This window comes from Asterias amurensis, chromosome 12 (genome assembly GCF_032118995.1).
Source record: "Asterias amurensis chromosome 12, ASM3211899v1".
Lineage (NCBI taxonomy): Eukaryota > Metazoa > Echinodermata > Asteroidea > Forcipulatida > Asteriidae > Asterias > Asterias amurensis.
In genome coordinates, this window is record NC_092659.1 from 7,841,073 (window position 1) to 7,862,956 (window position 21,884).

Here is a 21,884-nt window from a genome sequence, read left to right on the forward strand (position 1 = left end):
TAACTTGTTTATTGTTGTTTTTTGTAAAATTCTTTTCTGTTAAGTTTTCATGAAAAACGTCTGGGCATTGCTGCCAAAAGTGCATCAATACACGGGTAAACTGTTAAATATGTACACATGACAAATTGCACATCTTTTCGAATATCAAATAAAAAAACAACACCATGGCAATGTATTATTTACAATCAAGTATTTTTTTTTCTAGATGGTTAACTCACACTCCAAGGGCAAACAGTCTTTGGCTGACCGCTGTACATCAGTATCAAGAAATTTATCAAAAATATATAAATATTTCCAGCCAGCCAGAAGCATTCTTTATTTATTTTTCATCTTCAATTTACACATATTTTTTAGGAAGACATTTCCTAATTTTAAACAAAAAAAAAGAGATAAATATTTTGGAATTTCAGAAAATTAACAATGTTTGTCCTTTGATGTGAATGAATTAACCATCTATAATACAGGGGCGAGGGTTTCACCCATTATGTTCCGACATCCCTATCGACATCCCTATCAACATTCCAATGTTCCAACACCCCTTGTGTATTTTCTTATCACTAACCCCTACCCTATCATCATCATCAGGGGCTTTTAGGGAAAATAGGGTTGTCGGAAGATAGCAGTGTCGGACTATAAGAGCAATTACCAGTGTGAGAATCACAGCGGACATAAAAGAGGTCCGAACAAACTAACATTCACAATTAAGGAGGCCTGATGAAATGACGACATTTCTACCTTTTAGTAACCCCAAGAGTTTATATCTCAAAGAGCGTCTGGGAACAGTTTTAGGCCAGAGTACTTTTGTCAAACAAACAAGGAACATGTACCAATATGCAAGCAATGGAATATTTATTGAATAACCTAGCAGATAGACGGTGCAAGTCCCACGTGTATTCAAACATGGGCCCGTTTTAGAATTTGAGGTCTCGAAATCAAGCATCTGAAAGCACACAACAGTGTGTGACAAGGTGTTTTTTTTCTTTCATTACTATCTTGCTACTTCGATGACCAATTGAGCTCAGATTTCCACAGGTTTGTTGTTGTATGCATATGTTGAGATACACCAAGTGAGAAGACTGTTCTTTGACAATTACCAATAGTGTCCAGGGTCTTTATTTAAGTAGTTCTGAGCAAGTGCACATTACCAAGAACAATGGATTTTACCTGGTAGTTCTGCTGCCACTATACACATCGCAAAAGTTTCCATTACACCTATAGATTTCACACTGCAAGTTCTATATCCTGCACGAGATTTTCAGACTGTCAAACAAATGGAAATATCATATGTGATGCGATCAAGCAAAATGAGTTGTGTGTCAACCCAGGTAATTTTTAATTTGTCTACACATTTGACAAGAGTATAATGTGAGCTTTGATACTGTTCAAACCCCATGTTGATACCACCTGTGGTTCAAAAGTTATGAAATTAGAAACACCAAGAATGTGCAGGAATTAACCTAAGAAAAAAGGGATATAAAGCTGAAGTGTTTATTGAACACACATGTAACATTGGCACTTTCATTTCAATGCTAATTTTAACCCCTTTGTGTTGATGTAATTTATCAGAAAGAAGTGGTCAATATAAAATAAGACATTTAGGTATTTAAATTTACAAACAAAAATATATGTGAAAGGTTCAGAGCTTTTGGCCCGTTTTGGCCTGCTCCTCCCTTACTGATATTTCCGACAAACAAATCAGTTACCTTGATCACATCAGATATATGAAGGGTTTTGCCTAGAAATAACTACACATCCATTTTTTTCCTTGATACTTTTTCCTGTTTTGAGATCAAGTCCAGCTTGTCCGGTTCAAATGTTCAAGATTTTTCCAAAAACAAAAGAATCACAACAACCCTCTAACCCATGGCCGCCATGTTGTTTTTTCATTCCCCCTTGTTATCAACTGAAAACCACCTTGCATAATTTAAGTGTCAATTACATATTTAAATTTTTTAACAGGAGGGGCCATTCAAAATAGTCAATGTTAAAAAATTTCAAGTTTCTTTTTTGAAATTGTTTTTAACCCCCACCCCAAATTTCGATTTCAAATATCGATTGCCTTAATAAATATAATCTATACATTGAAGAACAATGCCTCAATTGAACCAGGGGTGGATTTCACAAAGAGTTAAGACTAGTCTTATCTCGACTTAGGGCGAGTTCCTCGTCCAAACTTAGGTGTTAGGACTAGCAATACGTTTGTAATATCTCCTGGGACTAGTCCTAATAGGACTAGTCCTAAATCTTTGTGAAATCGACCCCAGATATTTTAATTCAAAGGTCTCAACCAAAAGTAGTTTCCAATTGCTTTCCTGGCTTAAACAAACAACTTTGTACTTAAGTCAGGAATGAAATTAAAGATCTTGCCAAACTGGATATTTTTTCTTCTTCTTCTGTTAATAAACCGATATGTTTATGTTTGTACTTGTTGATCCCTCTGACAAAGGTCCGGTTTGGATCGAAACCTAAGGCCATCTCCCCTACTAGTTTTTTAAAAATAAAAACCAAATTGCGATGTTCGGTTATTTCCCTCGACTCTACCCATCCACAATTTTGAGAAGAAAAAAAAACCTTGACTTTTTAGAACATTGACTTTTCTGAACAGCACCTAAGCAACACAAGTAATAAAACAAAAAAGTTACAGCATGTGCTACCTCGGTGTTCCCGATGCCACGATGTGATTTCTTTTGATTTTTTTATTCTTCTTCTTGGCATTGCCCATCGCCGCTCCGCCTCCTCCGTTATTGTGATTCATCTCGTACTTAGCGAGGGCTTGTTGGAACGCTTCCAGCATCTCGATGAGCCGCCTCCTCTTGAAGCGACCCGCCTCCCGGATGATGCCGTTGACGAAGACCATCTTGGTGTCCAGGTCACCCTGGAGGGTGTGGAGGTGCATGAATAACCGAGAGAAATCTGCCGAAAGAAAAACAAGTGATGAGGAAAACCATTACTCGTCGTTGCAATATTGAATAATAATAAAAATAACTAGTTCTTATATAGAGCATTTTACAATAATTTTATCAATACACTTTACATGGTAATTGGGCCAATAACATTCCTGTAATCTTTCTCAGCTCCCTGAGGAGTACAGCCCTGAGATGCTGTGACGCTCCAAAGGCTTTTTCGTACACTATGATGAACCTCTACCCTCGCAGGTACCCATTTATACCCCTGGGTGATGCGAAGCAAATATAGTAAAGCATATTGCTCAAGGACACGAGTGTCATGACCGGGATTCGAACCCACACTCTTATGACTTAACCACCAGTACTTCAATTGATGCTCTAAACCACTCAGCCATGACACCCTAGTTGAGTAATCGAAACAGATAAATTTCAGCAGATTAAAAAATAAATAAAAAAAAAAATCAGAATTTGCAATAGGTCATTTAAAATTAAGAAAAACAATAAAGTAGAAAACTTTCCCAAGACCTTTTTTCAATTCAGCACACATTGACAAACTTCAAAAATTTGGGTCCAGAATTTCCCCCAGTTTTGAAAAATCCTGGACGAATCATGTCTAGTTTCTGGTACTCACCCCTTCCAGGCTTCCGTACTTCTTTTACAATCTCTCGTTTTAACTTTGCGTTTGCCTCGGCCACATTCTCTTCTTTCATTGTCCTTTTCCCAGGGTTCCTTTCGTTTGTCGGAGAACGTCGCCCATTGTCCTCCGGGGTCCTTCCCGGCGTCATTTCTAACTCGCTCATAAATGCATCGGTAATGAGTTCTGTTGTCATGGCTAAATCTTGGTCTACTACAGACAGTCCTTGGTCGACCATGTTCAGCTGGTCAAGCTCCGGGTCCACAGATTTGTTCTGAGTTCCTTGGACACTGTCCGACGAGGCTGTGGTGGTTTTCTCCTCTAAGGACACAGGTGTTTGGTTAGTTTCGGTTGATTGTTTGGTATCTTGCTTCGATGAGTCTTCCACAGAACCTGAGTAAAGGGGCCAGAATAGTCAATGTTAAACAAATGATACATTTTTATTTGAAATTGACTTACCGATTAAAAAAAAACCTGCATCTGACCCACCACTCCACAATTTTGGAAAAAGTTGATAACATCAAGTTTATAACTGCAAGGAAAACTGACTGGGTACATTTTAAAATAATTGTTGGTTGAACAAAGAAAAATAGACTGGAGCAAGATTAAAACCAACGACCTCTAGATTAACATGACATCAAGCCTATGTTGGTGGTCTCTCCATTTTGTCAATATCTTTGTTTGGGTGTGCTAGTCAGAAGCCATACAACTGTTGGCTATCATGAGAGATAGTCCATTGTCCATCAAGGGCCCGAGATTAGCAATTCTATGGAAGTTGAAACAAACTACACGCAGTAAAAAGCAAGACAGCCGATTGGAGAGTAGGTTAAGAAAAATACACAGACGCAAATCTGAAGCTTTCATTTCTAGTAGAAGCTATCGGTCGATCGTGCACACAAGTGGGATTTTATTTATGGATAAGAGTTTTTATTTTTGGGGCAAAAAAAAGGTTTGCGAAATCAGTGGATCTTGCAGGCATGGTTTGTGCAATCGCCAATGGTGCAGGAATGGTTTGTGCAATTGGCTTATTGTGCCGGAATAATTTGCTTACTTTGAAGAGCGTTTAGAATTCGTTTGCGCCCAGACAAAATTTAACCCCCTGTGAAAAACCCTGTCCTATGTACATTTTTGTATGGGGGGACAAATCTCCGGAAGACAGATTTCCCTAGTACATCGGAACAGTCAGAGTGTGATGCATTTCCTACCTGCATTAAGAGCATCATACTTTGCTTTCTTTATTGATTGCAGTAGCTGTGCAAGAGGCTTCTTCAGAATGATACCGCCTTGAACACCGGGTGAGGTTGGGGATCGACTAGGGGGCGAGGTGGCTGGACTTCGTACCCGCTTGGGTGATGGGGAGCCAGGAGGCGAGTCGCTGAGTCGTCGTCTCTGCTGTGGACCTGTCATGGCTTCGTTGACGTCTGCTTCGTCTACCATGACTCGTTGCTGTAAAATAAAAAAGAGTTTTTACCGAGTTTTAATCTGTATTTCAAACCCTGGTTGAGTGATCTAGTGTATAGGGTCTTCCAATTCAAGGAGCTGCTTTAAGCAAAAACGAGAAAAGCGAGAAACTTGTTACAAAAGATGCAAAGTTTAAAGCAGACGATGCAAGCTTTATGAAATTAGGCCAAGTTCTGGGGCCATGTCAACACGCATCTTGTGGTGGGGCACTGCGACGAAGTTCGGGAGACTACTCTACTACCACGAAGTAGATTTTTTGACTGTCCTGCTCATTAACTACTAACTTGGTGGAAGGTAGGAAATTGGCCAGGACTGCTACTTTCGCTTAGTGGATCAAGGGGACTTCTCATTATTCACCGACGCAGAGTGAGTTCTTAATTGGTCTCAACATTTCGAATAGCTTGCTCAATTCATCATCAGGAGACTGAAACTAGGAAACCAAAAGTTGATTTTTCGACTGAAAATAATCCCACACTAGTTACAGGAAATGAATTTCTAATTTCTTTACCTTATCCTTGTCAGATGCCAACTTGAAGGGATTGCCGAAGGTGTGAAGCCTCGCTGGGGCGGGGTCTGCCTCTCTGAGAGGACTCGGCATCCTCTTCAGGTATTCCTGGTAGTTACCCATCTCTGCCATTGGAATGCTGTGTACTTTATCTGTTATAAATAAAAAAACATTTAAAAAAAAGCAATTAATTGATTATTAAATAATTTTGTATTTTCTATGAGTGTTTTGGCAATAACACACTTAAAAAAGAAAAAAAGAAAACAAGTTTTTAAAAATTCACCAGTGTGTTTGTAATTATTGGTAATTATCTGAATTTACAGGGTCCTACTGATTGATACAAGATTTTTGTTGGTCCCAAATTGCCCTGTGAACGCTTCAATGTATTCAAATTATTTTTTATTATATTATTCTGGTAATGCAACAAAGGATGTCTCATAAAAGTGAACTTAATCACTATAGCACTCAAGCCGGAGGAGACCTGTAAACAAGGCTGCTTGCTATAAGAACCAGAAACACCAGGGGTGCGCTCCACTCGCGCAAACGTTGCCAACAGTTGCGCACGTTGGCCAACAATTTCAAGTGGAACGAGTTGTTCGCCACCACCGTTGGCGAACGTTGGCAACTTTACGCGAACATACTTCTGAGGTGTTGGCGAGTGGTTTTTAAAATGGCAGACAAGCACTGGTATAATTTCTTTGTCACAAACATAATTACACTGTATTTTCGGTGGATGATAATGCAGATTTGAAATAACAAAGCTAATTAGTTGATGTAATGTTGTCAAAAAGAGGACTATAACAGCAAAAACAAAGTAAAAAAAAAAAAACTAGCTAGGGTGCGCGCCATCTTCATTTCAGGGCGCTGCCATATTGACATCGCGTACTGCGCACCAATCGTTCTAAAGACAAACAACGTTTGCGCGAACAGTTGCGATTCGGTTGCGTGAGTGGAACGCACCCCAGGTTTAAAACCTACTTAATCGATAATGTGTTCTGAACTCTTTTCTGTGTACTCCCCATCCTAGTACACAAGACCTAAGCCTCAATGTCCCATCTAAAGGACAAAGCAACCCTGGTAAAGATCTTGCTAAAGGACACAAGTAACTTAACTGGGACTTGAACCCAACCTTGGGGGCACTTTATTTGCACACCAAAATACGATTCAGAGGGAGCTTTCTCACGATAATTGGCACTGGTGGCAAGTGTATTTAAAAACAGCTCTATGAAATTGGGCCCAGATTTACGAACCCCTTAAAGACAGTGGACACTATTGGTAATTGTCAAAGACCAGTCTTCTCACTTGGTGTATCTCAACATATGCATAAAATAACAAACCTGTGAAAATTTCACCTCAATCGGTCATCGAAGTTGCGAGATAATAATGAAAGAAAAAGCACCCTTGTCACACGAAGTTGTGTGCGTTTAGATGGTTGATTTCGAGACCTCAAGTTCTAAATCTGAGGTCTCAAAATCAAATTCGTGAAAAATTACTTCTTTCTCGAAAACTGTGTCACTTCAGAGGGAGCCGTTTCTCACAATGTTTTATACCACCAACCTCTCCCCATTTCTCGTCACCAAGTAAGGTTTTATGCTAATAAGTATTTTGAGAAATTACCAATAGTGTCCACTGCCTTTGAAAAAACAGAGAAAGAAAAGAAAACAAAAATCCAAAACAATTGTCACACCTTCGTTCATGAACCTTGCCGACTTTGAAAGCGCAAGCTGAAGGAAGTTGGTCCTCATCCGAACCAGCTGATCTAGAAGCTCTTTACGGGGAATGTCGAAGGAGTTACGGTACGTCTGCGGTCGGATGTTACGATTGCTGACGTGGAGCGTGAAGTTTGGGAACTCGGTGATGTTACTATCGGGTCTGACGGTGACCGTCTCGCCCGTGATGGCCTGGAGAAGCTGCTGGAAGTCTTTACGTGCGGCAAGAGATGGCATCTGTGATCTGTAATAAGCGGATGAACACTTTTGAAAAGCATAGCCTGCATATTTTTAATTTAATTGATAATCGACCAAAACTCCATACTCCAAAGGAACTATTCTCTACAAGAAAAATCAGTTTAAATGCATGTAAAAGTATAGTGATTAAGTTCGCTTTTCTGAGAGTTTCATAAGAATCAATTAGAGCAGTGACTGACTCTACACTGAAACCTCTGAATCTCTATAAATAGGCCAAATTGTCTCACAATCTTCAGTCTCCTGATGATTTCTGGCTAGTCGAAACATTGAGACAAATTAAGAACTCACTCTACAGCAATGAAATTAACAACGAGAAGTCAAGTCCCAATTTCCTACTTTCCGCCCAAGTAGTAGTTGAGCAGGACAGTTCTTTTCAGAACTGAGAAGTCTCCCAAACTTTGAAAAATTACTCCGCAGCAGTAGTATAAACAGCAAGACATGTTCTCGAAGAACATAATCTACCTAGCAAAGTAGAATACTCATGGTGTCACCGAAAACCAAATAGGATTCAAACTGCCCCTAGCTACCGGGCAATCTCAATGGTCTAGTTGGTACATGTAAGACATCTGCTCTAGGTTGGCAAAGGTCGTGGGTTCGAATCTCACTCCGTTAATATGCCTGTGATTTTGTTCACAAAACTCGGAAAATACTGAGGATACAGTGCTTACACACATCAGTGTAAGAGTGAAACAAAATAATATTCAAATATACATTGAAATGAAAATGGGTGCAGAAGCGGGATTCCATAATAGACTATGTACCTTGGCATGACTTTGATGCCCACTTCGCTCTGTATCTGCTTCTTGGCTATCATGGCCGCCATCCTGTCTGCCTCGACCTTTGACTGCTGCTTAAGCCTCTTGAGATAAGTAACCACAGTGTAGCTGAGACAGTTCTCCATGCCGTCTGGTATGACGTTGGGGGCACCCATCCGACGCAGAGCTATCTTCAAAGGCTGTGAAGGCATGGAGGGAAGAGTTTAACAATTGATTCTGGAACTAAACACTCTCTTCATGTTTGTTTTTTCCTGATCTTGAGCCTCAAAGGGTCTGGACTCAGTTTCATAAAGTTGCTTAAAGGGCCTAAACACTCTCTTTAAAGGGCCTCTGTACTTTTTTCTAATAAAAAACACAATGCTCACAGATTTACATAATAAACTTACGCAGTTTGAAGATGATAGTAGAAAGCTTCCTTTAAAGGCAGTGGACACTATTGGTAATTACTCAAAATAGTTATTAGCATAAAACCTTTCTTGGTACTGAGTAATGGGGAGAGATTGATAGTATAAAACATTGTGAGAAACGACTCCCTCTGAAGTAATGTAGTTTTTGAGAAAGAAGTAATTTTCCATGAACTTCGTGTGACAAGAGTGTTTTTTTCTTTCATTGTTATCTTGCAACTTCGACGACCAATTGAGCTCAAATGTTTTCAATGTTTTCAAATAAATGGGATGACACTGGTTTTGGTTTTTGACACCTGGAAATCTTGTCCTTACCCCAGCGTAGTAGCTCGGCACATCCCTCAGGTAATTCTCGAAGGCTTGCCTCCACATAGGGGATGGTTTTAACCTGTGGACTTTGAAGAGATCGTCAAGCAGCGGAAGGAGTACTGGGTAGTTATAGGGCATGATGAACAGGTTGACCGAGACCAGGTTGGAGCTAGCCTTAAGATAACCAAACGGGTGACCAAGCTCGTTGTTTTTGCCGCTGTTTGTAACAAAAACCTGTCAACAGAAAAACAAGAGAAATTAGAATTAACAAACGACCTATAATAATAACAATAATAATAACAATAATATCGAAGTCTAATATAGCTCACCAACAACCAACAAGGTACTCAAGGCGGTTAGTATATACATTTTTTCAAAAAATAGATTACAGAAGTTATGAGTTCTGAGACCCAATAAGGGTTTACAAGGTGCTACGGCGCATTCAGCAGCCAAAGCCAGGAACACCGGGGTGAACCCCCTTAAAATCTTTCCGTGCATTACACATCACACGGGACCAACGGCTTTACGTCCCATCCGATGCTCTAAATGCAAAACATAGTTAATTGCCTGACATTTTGAACCTAGCAGAGTCTCTCTCGTAGGCTAAAGGTTGTCATTTAAACTTTGAGAAAGACTCTGCTAGGGTCAAAACAATAGGCCTTAACTGTTGTTATAACATTAACACAAAATAACAATGATACTAAGAAGGTAGCATCATAGATTGATAATTAATGAATTATCATAAAACTTTACTTGGTGAGAAGCACTGCAGTTGTTGATAATATAAACTATTTTGAGATAGGGTTTTATCTTTTAAGTAATATGACTTCGATAATTTTTCCTATAAAAACATTTGAATTTGAGAAACGATTCATGAAAGAAGGTTGGTTTTCATTTGCGAGATTCGGTTTGGATGGATTTGACGAGTGTCCGAAGAAGACAAATATTTGTGATAAAATTCTTAATTCTAGAAGCCTCCTGACAAAATCAAAACCCCATCCCCTGGGGACGAGGTCAGACTCTTACCTGCCAGCAGACATTAGGGTTGCGTCTCTCCAGGATGTATTGGGTCAGAGGTGAAGGTTCAAGCTCGTACTTGTCAAAAGGAAGATTATCCAGTAACATCGGCTCACAGTTTGTGCACATGAACTTCACTGCGGGTTGAGCATCACGTGGTTGCTGGACAATTAAAGAGTTTTTATCGATTAATACCAAACAAATAAAATATATATATATATATTTTTTTGGTAAAAGAGAAATAATAATGTGTATTTGGTTTGCGGTTAAACAGCATGTGTATATCAACTTGCTGAGTGGATTATTTTCTGTTGAGAACTTGTCTTACTATATATTCAACTACTGCTGAGTAGATTTTTCAGAATTTGGGAGACTTCTCACTTCTGAAAAGAACTGTCCTACTACTTAAGGTACACAATCGGCCGGGACTACTACTTAAGCTTTAGTAGATAGAGGGGATTTTTCTTAATAAATTTAACTACAGCGGAGTGAGTTCTTGATTCGCCTCAACATTTCAACTAGCTTGCCTTAATTGGACTAGGTATGACTGAAACTATCTCATCTCCTCAGGAGTATGCAGCACCGACAGCCAAATGTGCAAACAGGTTGCTGATCACCAACATAAGCTCTAAGCACACAGGTTTTTAATTTTTTAAATTTATTTTGCAACTAGCCAGACACACAAGGCCTTCAATGTGTGGGATACAATTTTTTGTTCTTGCAAGAGCCGCCTACTCCTAGGGCTGAAACAGGGTTACCCCCTTTACAGTCCCTACAGATGTAGGGCTTGGGTATCACCAATCAGAAGCCTGGCTGGTATAGCAGAAAGCACTACCTCCAAACTTAAAAAGCAAGTGTCACAACCGGGACTCGAACCCACACTCTGCTGATCAAACACCAGAGCTTGAATCCGGTGCTCTAAACCGCTAGGCCATGACACGACTATGGTATCTAAGAGTTGAGAAATAGTTTTGCCCAAGGACACAACAACTCTGTGTGCAAAAGTATGTGTGTACCTCCCTTGTCACTAGGCCTGGGCGAATTATTCGAATATCCGGTTAATGGCGAATAGGTTTTCCTATCCGTAACCGCGAATGCCTTTTTTTTCTTAACCGGATATCCGCATAGGGCGCGAATACCTATTTACAAACCGGATAATTCTGTAATTACAACCGAGTAACCGGATATTCTTTAATATCCGAATATCCGCGGATGTCGGGCGACAACTGATATGAATGTTTTGTCTGAATCCGTATGAAACTTCCGTTAAGACGGCATGAAACAGCATATATTAAGTATTTAACTATGCTCACCTGAGTGAAGAGTTAAAACAATGACATTTCTGACGTAATTTGTTCAAAGATTACGAAAGTTTTCCTTCACAGAGAGTCAATCACGATCAAAAGAAAAAGCAAATCGCCATCTTTAAATTAGATCTGGTCATTTTTTTGAATGAACCGAGTGACACTGTCTAAAACTAATATCAATCCGCCCATAAGATCTCATTCACAAACGAACAGCGCCCTCTAGCGGTAAAAAAAAATATTTTTTAATTTTTTTTTTTAAATAGCGCCCTCTAGCGGCGAAAAAAACTATTCGAATATCAGGTTAATTTCGGATAGTTGGCCAGCGGTATCCGAATAACAAAATTTCACTATTCGCCCAGCACTACTTGTCACATCGCTATTAACCCCCCCCCCCCCCATCTCTGCGTGTGTCTCTCTCTACCTTTATACTAGTTTAGTGTCGGCTACAAATACAGGTGAATATTTATGAACGAGAAAATTAGAATCTTTACCAGGGTGGGTGCGTTGACATCTGGCCAGAAGGATTCTGGGATAGGCCACTGGCCCATGGGTAATCCCGTCTTGGGGTTGGGACGGACGTAGATGAGCTTCCGACAATTGTGCCATGACTTGTCTGGTGGAACCGGGGAGGCTGTGTTTGAGCGAGTGTTGCCGTTAGCGTTTGGCACGTTGAGATTCGAGGAGCTTGACCCACTTTGTGTTGGCATTTTGGCTTCTTTTGATTCTGGCAGAAAGAAAATGAAGGCAGGTATAGTTAAGGTACACAGTAAGGTGTTCTTACACCCGCCTCAGACAGGCGCTCCAGAGTCGCGCCAAACCAAATTCTGAATTAAATACGAGAGGATTTTGACATCTGAAACAGCGACTGGACGCGCTAGAAGTCGAAAGACTGACTGTTGCAGTCGGTCGGAAGGACTCTAAAGCGCCTTGGTTTCAGTTGCGATGTTGTCATGAGCTAAACCTAATATAAATGTTATGTTAAGTTCTCCTGTCTGAAACCAAAATTTAATTGGGTCGACCCAGAGTCGCTCCTAATCTACTTGGTTCGGCGCAACTCTGGAGCGCCTGTCTGACAAGGTTCTTACAGGGCGTATTTAAGACCTTGTAACAATGGTGCACACTGGAAAAAAAATCTCAGTGTATAAAGAAACTGATCCTTGGCTAAAATACTGAATTGTAGCTTCTGAAGCCAAAGCCAAATTTTCTATTAGGGTTAGGGTAGCCCTTCCATGCTAAAACAGCCCAACATGAAAATGACTTTTTCAAGAAAAGAAAGTACAGAGATAAGTTTCCTGCTGGCCAGTTACAAAAAAAGTCTGGCCTGTTACTTCACAGAGGCAGCGATGGCGATTGCCTCATAGGGTGCCCTTTACCGACATGACCAAGGAGAAAAAGTCTTGGTGCCCTTGCCCTTTCAAAAACCGATGCATAAAGGCCTGGAATGTTAAGGGTAAACCCTGCTTAACCAGCAAAGCTTCAAAGCCGCTGTTGTTTCAGGGTGGTTACAGGTAATGCACACATTGTTACCCTGGTCAACCCACTACAAGAATTGATGCCATCTGCCGTTCTAAACTTACCTGTTTCAGATTGTTTATTGTCGGTCAGGCCGTTGCTAGGGATGAAACCATTTACAGGCCCCTCCCCTTCATGTGGCATTGGTGACCTTGAACCCGGCAGTGGCTTGACTACAAAGGTCAAAAACCAGACAAGAAGAATACAGTTTACGTAATTCTTTGTCGATTTTGCACAGCCAGCTTTTCCGGAAGGGGAACGTTCACCACATTCATCAGAGGGGTATGGGGGTCAAGCAGGAGGGCAGAGCTTGAATTTGGGTGGGAAATCCCCAAGATCACAGGGCTCATACATACATGTAGCTCAAAATACCACCAGAGCCACATTTCATACTGTAGCTAGCTTCCAAAAAGTAGCTAAGCACGACAAAATTATGTTTACCAGAACAAGGTAACCAGCCAAAAAAGCATGACAAATACCATGTGGTATCCTGCTCAATTCGGCAAAGCAGAAAATTTATAAGAAATATTTTCTAACTTTTAAAGAAGCTCTATGAAATTTGGCCCAGGCTAGCCACATGACAAACATAAACTGTTGCCTTGCATCGAAAAGTCTTTTTGGTGTAGTGACTTTTAAGTGAAAGGGGTTTCTTATAAGAAAGAAAGTAAGAAATCCATCACACAGTGTTTTAACAATGTTTTAGTGCACAAAGAGACAGGAGCTAATAATGAGGTTAGTGCATTTTAACAATAGTTTTTAGTATCATTGTTAGAGGAATGTTTTACATGTAGGAAATGTGTCTTTTATCTCTAGCAAGTCAATATTTTGTAGTTTTTTTAAATTTTATTGGGGGGGGGGGGGAGGTATTGCAAAGTCAAATGTTTCATACAGCGTTGTGTTTAGGAGGGTTCGGGAGGTTCTTTAGCCAAATACAGTTTTATTTGATGCAGTTGGACCAAAAAAACCAGGTCATGCTCTTGAAAAGGACTCTATAAAAGAAACTGGTTGAGTGCAAACATGGCAGGTTGTTAATAGCATGGTGTTAACCACTAACCATCATTTGGAAGTGGCGCCGGATCTGACCCAACCTTCTCAAAGTTTACAACGACTCCGTTCTGAACTTTCTGGACGAGTGATTCAAGGCACTGGTTGAGGGTCTTCATGGATGTGACAGCATAGGAACGACCTGAAAGGAAGAAGGATCATGGGAAGTTACAGTGTAGTTTGTATGTTTAAACCACATTGCTAAAAACACAGTTCTTCGTACTGTCTTTGTTCTTCTGTAGGCAGGATGTCTTGATCTACCAAAATTCGGCATTCAGGCTTGTTAGTAAAGTCTGTCCAAAACAAAAATGGCTCATCAGGCCGGTGTTTATATCCGGTTTCCTTGGCATTGTACGACTCATAATCCAGTTCATCGTAGATTCCTCCCCAGCTCTCGCTAGTACCCATTTCTACTCCTGGGTCAGTGGGTGGAGAGAAGTAATTTAATGATAAAGTGCCTTGCTGAAGGACACAAGTGTTGCGACTGACCAGGCTAGGATTTGAACAGAGCTTTGAGTCTACCCCCCTAGACCCCTCGACTACGACACCCCAATTCCGGCTGGTGACTGTGCTTTTTCTGTTTCTGCCTCATAGCTACAGAGACAGAATAAACGTTGGACTCCTGTTAGAAATTCAACTGATCATTCAAAAAAGGTTTCTTCTTTTTTTTTTTTTGGCATGTTCTGGGCCCAATTTCATAGAGCTGCTTAAGCAAAAATATTTGCTTAAGCAGAAATATCCTTGCTTAGTAAAATCAGAGTACCGGCCAAGACTCAACTCAATTGTTATGCTAAGTAAACAACAGCTAAATACCAGTCACAAGCAATGTATATGTCATGAAATTTTGTCCCATAACTTGTGTAAAATAAGCGAGCTATTTTCGTGCTTAAGCAAATTTTTTGCTTAAGCAGCTCTATGAAATTGGCCCCTGGTAAAAGGCCCTTTATAACTGTTAACCCAAACATTGGAAGTAAGCAGAGCCATAACATGGGGCCCAGTTAGTTTCCTTTTACCTACCTCCGGTAACTTCACACATGGCGTTAATTGGTGACCCGTCTACACTGACCATGGTATTGCTGCGGTCATTGTCCACCGGCGCAACACCGGGGATGCGGAGTACCAGCGAGAAGAGCCGCTGGTCCCACCGGAATGGCTCTTTGGTCAGTTCACCGCCTTGTATGGCCATGCTCATCGGTAAAAATAGCTGTGGTGGACCGAAATAATGAAAGAAGTGTCTGGGGAAATGTTTTCTAGAAAGATTGATAATAGCATTTCTTTGTATTGTAAGTTTATAATATTGATAAACAAAAGAGGAAAATGTGTAAGCTAATAATACATTAGTAAGTGTCTGAAAGACCTACTTGAACGGAAATAGCAATAAGTGATCTTTGCTGAAATTCATTTAAAGTGTTTTCAATTTATAAAGAAGTTGAGTGTTTATGAGATTAAACAGATTTTATCCTTCTCTGGTGCTTTTCAGAAAGATTCACAAAAAGCCCTGTTACACCATCACTCATGTTATGTCATAGTTGGAGCTCTGTTTTGTATAGCCGCTTTGTTGCAGCATAACACATCAAACTTCCATACACAACGTCAAAGTACTGTCATTTTTACACATGCCATCAGCGGCAGAAGGGTTTCTAGATTTCCAAAACCTTGAGGTTGGGGCTAAACTTACTGATCGATAATTACAAACAAATTCAGATGTGTACATTTGAATATCTTTAGTACATTCATGATAAACAAACACATAGTAAATAAAAATAAGTTTAAATAGCATTCCTGTTCACGATCTGGTCATTGCTGGTGTGGTTCACCATAGCAGAATCACACCCAGCTGTGACCATATTCAGGCTGTAGTCTTTTGGGGTAAAAATGGTTTTAAGAAGGGGCAAGGTGTGACAGTATTTAACACTTACCTCATCTTGTACCCCATTGTTGTTTGTAAGTCTGTGTCCGTCTGTAATTGCAATGATCATGGCTGGCTCCAAGTAGAACGGATTCCGACCCTGCAAGATACGAGAGAAACGGGATAAGGTGGCTTGGCACCCTGCTTTTTGGCCCCACCCACTGACAGGGCTCCCATGACATTGCCAGATATTGGAAAATTGTAAAAGATGAGGAAACAGCCAGGTAATAATAATGATTGTATAGCTCTGGTATCCAGTAAACAATTTACTGCGCTAAGATCTTGGGAGCGTTAATAATAAACCCGATTGAAAAGATAAGTTTTGAGATGTGATCAAAAGGAAGCAACGCCATGTTGTGTTCTAAGATTCATTGGTAATATTGCTCCACAGGTTGGGGGCTGCAACTGAAAAACTTCTAAAATTTCCAGCCATCTTTGCAGATGGATATTACTCAATCCATGAAATAAAGGCTTTAATGGATCAGCTGAAAGTTGGTACCAGCCAAAATATAGCTGGTATCTTGCTCACTCTTGATCAGACAATTGTAATTTAAAGACTCTGGACACTATTGGTAATTGTCAAAGACAAGTGTTCTCACTTGGTGTATCTCAACATATGCATAAAATAACAAACTGTGAAAATTTTAGCTCAATTGGTCATCGAAGTTGCAAGATAATGATGAAAGAAAAAACACCCTGGTCACACGAAGTTGTGTGCTTTCAGATGCTTGATTTTGAGACCTCAAACTCTAAACTTGAGGTCTCGAAATCAAATTCGTGGAAAATTACTTCTTTCTCGAAAACTACGTCACTTCGGACGGAGCCGTTTCTCACAATATTTTATACTATCAACCTCTCCCCAATACTCGTTACCAAGTAAGGTTTTATGCTAATAATTATTTTGAGTAATTACCAATAGTGTACACTGCCTTTAAAAGCACTGTTTGCTGCTTAAGCAGCTCTAAAAAAATTGGCCTGGGACACTAATACATTGTAAGTGCAATAATGAAATGTCATTGTAAGTTGCTCTACGTGTATTTAAGAACAGGTCATTATTAAATGGTTATCTAGGCCCTTTTAAAACCATGGCTATGGCTTTGGATTTGGTTCAGGCTAGCTTGGCCCTGGGGTTGTTTTAACATTTGCGCGTGCTTTGTGTATGCGCTCAGGGCTTCAGACGAGAGGACGGAGCCGGAAGCCGAATCCAAAGCTTAAGTCGTGGTTTTGAAAAGGATAGCCTCAGCCGTAATCGCTTAATTTTTCCGTCACGAAGTAACGGAACTGAAACTGGTAGGGAAGTAGTCTGGCTCCTTTTTCCCCAGCAAAAACTACATCCATATATATTTATTTCTACATGGGGAACCTAACAAGGCGTTCGTGTACAGCGTATCGTGACAAAAACATGAACCCGTCCAATGGATTTGATAACATTCCACCTTGAACGAATTCTCCTTGATTTGTTTTTTCCTGACAAAAAAAAAAACCCCAAGAAACCACTTCTCTTTCCGGGGTGACTTTCAACCAAGGGGGGAAGCTGAAGCAAATTTAATTGGGCAATTCCAAAAACCGCTATTTATTGTGTCTGTCAGTAACTATCAAATAAAGATTTCCTCTCTCATTCATGTTACCACAGTCCGTGCATGAATTGAGACCAATTTAAGAACTGACGTTAAGACCAATTTAAGAACTGACTCCGCGGTAGTGCAGTTAATCCAGATCCTATGGGCCTATATTTATAAGCTAAAGTAGTAGTCCCAGGACTCCCAGCCTATTTTCTATATCATCCGCCCGGGTAAAATACAGGACAGCTCTTTTCAGAACTCCGCGGTAGTAGAATAAAGAAAGACAGTTCTCTAAGAACAAACTCTACCTGGCAAGTAGATACACACATGGTGTTACCGCAAACCAAATATAAGAAAAGTGCTCTTTGCAAAAAAAAAGTGGCCTTGCCCAATCCAAAAAAGAAAAGAAAAAAGGCCTATATGTAGAAACCCGACTGCATTTTATGAAAACATTTGTTGTCTTTACTCTGCTAGTCAGAGATTCATAGTTGGACGACAATCTTCTGGCAATGCTAATTACTTGGTAGTTTCGAAAAATTTACCACGCAGAGGCACAGAAGAGATTCGTTAGTACCGTCAGGAAGTAGTTAATGACTTTTAAAATGACCTTTAAATACTGTCTGTCTGTACAACTGTAGAGGTGCCCTTAACCTAGAAAGAAAAAGCTGCATTCCCCTACAAGAATGAAGTACATGTACCAGGCCTTGAAGGAACGGTTCCTGCTGGTCCACTAGAAATCAAATTTGGGAGGAAATCAAACAAGTTTGTCGGACTTGTAGCTCAAATTTTGTACTGGACCAGAATGTTGTTTACACGACCAGAATCAAACTGACATACAATTTATCTATAGACAGTTTCCTAATAAACTCCTTAAAGATGTATCAATCCTATTTGTCATTTGGGAAAGTATCCTTTGAACAGAATTTGACAGGCATGTAACTATCCATGAAAAAAGGGAAAAGAGAAAACCGGGCAAGAAAAATGAAGAGGAAATGATTACATTCCTATACTTTTGTACACAGAAAGTAAAGTAAAAAAGAGGAAAATCAAAACCCAAAAGAAGAGGAAATCAGCTGAAAAGCGTAAGTCTGTACATTTTTCACTGCATAAGGATATTTTTCAAACTCAAAGTGAGGGCTTGAACAAATGCTACACATTGAGCTATTATGATTCAAATGACAACAAACTCAACACAGCTGGGCCCCAATTTCATGGCTCTCTGCTTACCGCCAAATTCTGCGCATCTGATCATGATTCTCCACTTACTTGCAATCGTCAAATTTCAGCGTGAGCCTTTTAAGCACAGAATGCCTAGTAACATAGAGTATACGCGCGGAAGCCAACATTTGCGGCCAACTCGTGAATCCGTATAGGGGTACATAATATCCTGCTTCCGTAAGCGCAGATTCTGTGCTTATAAATGGTAAGCAGAGCCATAAAATTGGGCCCTGGAATTGTCTGATGAATGATTTAACTGGCGCGACGCTAAAATTACTGGCCTCGGGCTTGCGCTCAAGTGTGAATTTTCAAGCATTCATTTTAACTTCAAGGAATAGCAGCTGGAAAATAAAAACAGGGAAAAAAAAAAAAAAAAAAACCTCTAAAAAGAGTAATAATTTTGCGAATTATATAAAAAACAAAAAGTTAAATTTGTTGGCCAATAACTTACTTGTCCATAGTTATCAATCCCTGAATAAAGCCGATTGACATTCACAAGGTCAAAGGTCATCTTGAGCGACTGCCCCAAGCCAGTTAGACTGGTAGCCTGGAGATTCTTCAGTTCATTCATGAAGGCTAGATGGTTGTCTTTCCAGCCAGCCTGTAATAAAATGGGAGACAGGAAACAATACCATTAACAATTGGAAAGCACATGTTGCTTTTTTGGAAGGGTAAATTAATTTCTATCTATTGATTAAAATATTAAACCAAGTTCCCACTCACAAATCTTCACAAATTGGCAACACTGAAACATCAATTGAGGAAGGAGTCGCTTCACAAGACCACTTGTAGGGAGATACCAAAATCCAAGTAAGAGAAGAAGAAAAATATGCCTACAGAGTTCAATTCAATAGGACATTTTTTTATTCAATACTCTTGTTGGAAAATAATTCAATATTAGAATTCAGTATGAGAATTCAGTTTAACAATTGAACTGTTTGAATTTAAATAAGAACACTAAGAATCAAAGATTGATCTCATGTGAGTTCTTCAACAATCAACAGAATTATCCGACTGAAAGTCAACGAACTCCCAGGAGTCTATGACGTAGTGTAGGGATCAGGTGTCTGCAAGGTAACAGATTCTAGATCATCCCGATGATGTCTTGAAAGGGCAAGGGCACCAAGATGAATTTTTTTCTTGGCAAAAGGAACCCTAGGAGGAAATTGTAAGTTTCTACTTGAGCATTTCAAGGGCACCACTTGAGGCAATGGCCATGGGGTGCCTCCGTTGCCTTCTGTGAAGCATTTGTTGCCTGCCGTAGTTTCGGTCAGAAATTACAGGTCCGGAAATATTTCCAGTGTTGTGATCAAAAGTAAAAACACTTAAATGTAATAACAATCATTGTTTTGATATGTAATTTTTTGTTGGGGGCAGTGAACTTCCTTTCAAGAGATCAAATTCACAAAAAAACATCCAGATAACCCCCTCCATTGAGATGCCCAAGATAAACACCAATTCAATGAAATTGAAAAAGAACTCAGAGAACCTTGCTTAGAAGGCAAAACAAGTACCATAAACATGTTAAATACAGTATGGTTGTGTGCACCAATTTTTATTTATTAATTTTGAATAATTGGCTGTTTGGTTTAGCTTCAATTCTGATAAATCCTCCTGTTTTCAATTAACCCATTACATTATGTACAACCACCTCCGCAAAACGAACAACCTACGTACAACAACAAAATACATATTTCATCAAACTTGGTGGTCACGCTTGCATTTGCTTCTCTTTTAAAATAATAAAAATAATTATATTAGAAACTGTTAAAGCGCTGTTACACTTTTGTTTTAACCCCATGTCAATATTCTAGAAAAAAAATATTGACATGGGGTGAAAACAAAAAAGTAACATTCAAAATTTTATGAGCAACAGCTCCCTCGAGATAAGATACGTTTTTTTTAGAAATGGGTAATTTCTCACTAAAAAAAAATGCTCTGTATAATGCATCTGAAAGCACGGTTGTGCAACAAGTGTGTTATTTATCTTGGCCCAAATTGGCACAGGTTTTGTTATTTTAAAATGCACATGTGGGGGTACACCTTCAATTACCTAATGTGCCCACCAGTGCATTTAAATGGAGTGTATAATTTTTATAATTACTCCAAAAACAAATGACTATAAAAACTTACTTATTAGAAGAAATGCAGATGATAAAATGTATTATGTTCTTATAAACAAATTTCCTTTGAAGATCTGTCGGAATTCTTTATCAGATTGTCTACTCCAATAACTGAATATTCTTCCTGAGTGGACATAACCGCTCCAGATTTTCAGAAATCTCAAAAATGCTGGCACCTTTTGAAATTAGTTTTTTTTTAAATTGTATCCCCTTATTCATTTAGAATTTTAAACAATTGAGCGGTTCCCATAGGTACAAAATCTTTTGCCTTTAACCTACTTTGATTTATTGTCTGTCATTGTGTATGCGGTTCTTAGGCCTGAAGCCAGGTTCATAATACTTCCTGCAAATGCAAATGCAAATGCGAAGCGAATTTTGATGTCACGAATTGGCAACAAACATTCCGCAACAGTTGTGTCATTCCAAACACCAGCCCTATGACGTCAAAATTTGCTTCGCATCCGGAGGAAGTTTGAACCAGACTTACATGTAAGCCAACCATAACAAAGTCTTAATTTTTGTTGATCCCAAAAGGTTTTTATCAGATCAAAAGTGTTTATTTATAGAAAAAAAAATTATAATTGCATTCAAATTTACGTACCCACCTGAGCCCCGCAGGTAATTTTATTTAAAAAGTAATCCCAACTGAAGAAATGGTGCATCACTATGGACATGTGAGTAATATTCATTAAAGGAACACGTTGCCTTGAATCGGACGAGTTGGTCGATAACTGAGCGTTTGTAACCGTTTTTTATAAAATGCATATGGTTGGATAGATGTTTTAAAAGTAAAATACAATTATCCACACAAGTTTGTCTCGAAATTGCGTGGTTTTCCTTTTACAGCGCGAACTTACACGGTCGGCCATTTATGGGGGTCAAAAATTTGACTCCCATAAATGGCCGCCCGTGTTAGTCGACGAGGTAAAAGGAAAACCGTGCAATTTCGAGGCATGTTTGTGTGGATCATTGTATTCTACTTTTACAACATCTTTCTACCCATGTGCATTTTATAAGAAACAGTTACAAATGCTTTTCAAAGACCAACTCGTCCGATCCAAGGCAACGTGTTCCTTTAAACAGGACAAGTGCAGAGTTTCAAAACACGTTACCTGCCTTGTGATATTCATATTCTGTTTTGTTTGCATCTATTTTGGATTGCCTCAGTGAGGCACACGTGCTTAAAGCCAGTGGACACTATTGGTAATTGTCAAAGACCAGTCTTCTTAC

General features: G+C 39.5%; 1 protein-coding gene across 2 annotated transcripts in view; it reads right to left on the minus strand.

Moving 5' to 3' along the window:
* Positions 1–21,884, minus strand: part of LOC139944774 (integrator complex subunit 6-like) — a 26,863-nt gene continuing 4,979 nt past the window's right edge. The window contains exons 3-16 of one of the 2 annotated variants that reach the window (XM_071941879.1): positions 18,983–19,132; positions 15,762–15,851; positions 14,860–15,046; positions 13,853–13,984; positions 12,864–12,971; positions 11,778–12,010; positions 9,989–10,141; positions 8,969–9,196; positions 8,235–8,428; positions 7,194–7,459; positions 5,510–5,658; positions 4,746–4,986; positions 3,538–3,933; positions 1–2,913 (exon numbers count right to left, since the gene is read on the minus strand). In XM_071941879.1, the coding sequence (XP_071797980.1) occupies positions 2,651–2,913; positions 3,538–3,933; positions 4,746–4,986; positions 5,510–5,658; positions 7,194–7,459; positions 8,235–8,428; positions 8,969–9,196; positions 9,989–10,141; positions 11,778–12,010; positions 12,864–12,971; positions 13,853–13,984; positions 14,860–15,046; positions 15,762–15,851; positions 18,983–19,132 (2,790 nt within the window). In that variant the 3' untranslated portion in view covers positions 1–2,650. The remainder of the gene's footprint in view (positions 2,914–3,537; positions 3,934–4,745; positions 4,987–5,509; positions 5,659–7,193; positions 7,460–8,234; positions 8,429–8,968; positions 9,197–9,988; positions 10,142–11,777; positions 12,011–12,863; positions 12,972–13,852; positions 13,985–14,859; positions 15,047–15,761; positions 15,852–18,982; positions 19,133–21,884) is intronic. The other variant, XM_071941880.1, reaches the window with a different exon arrangement.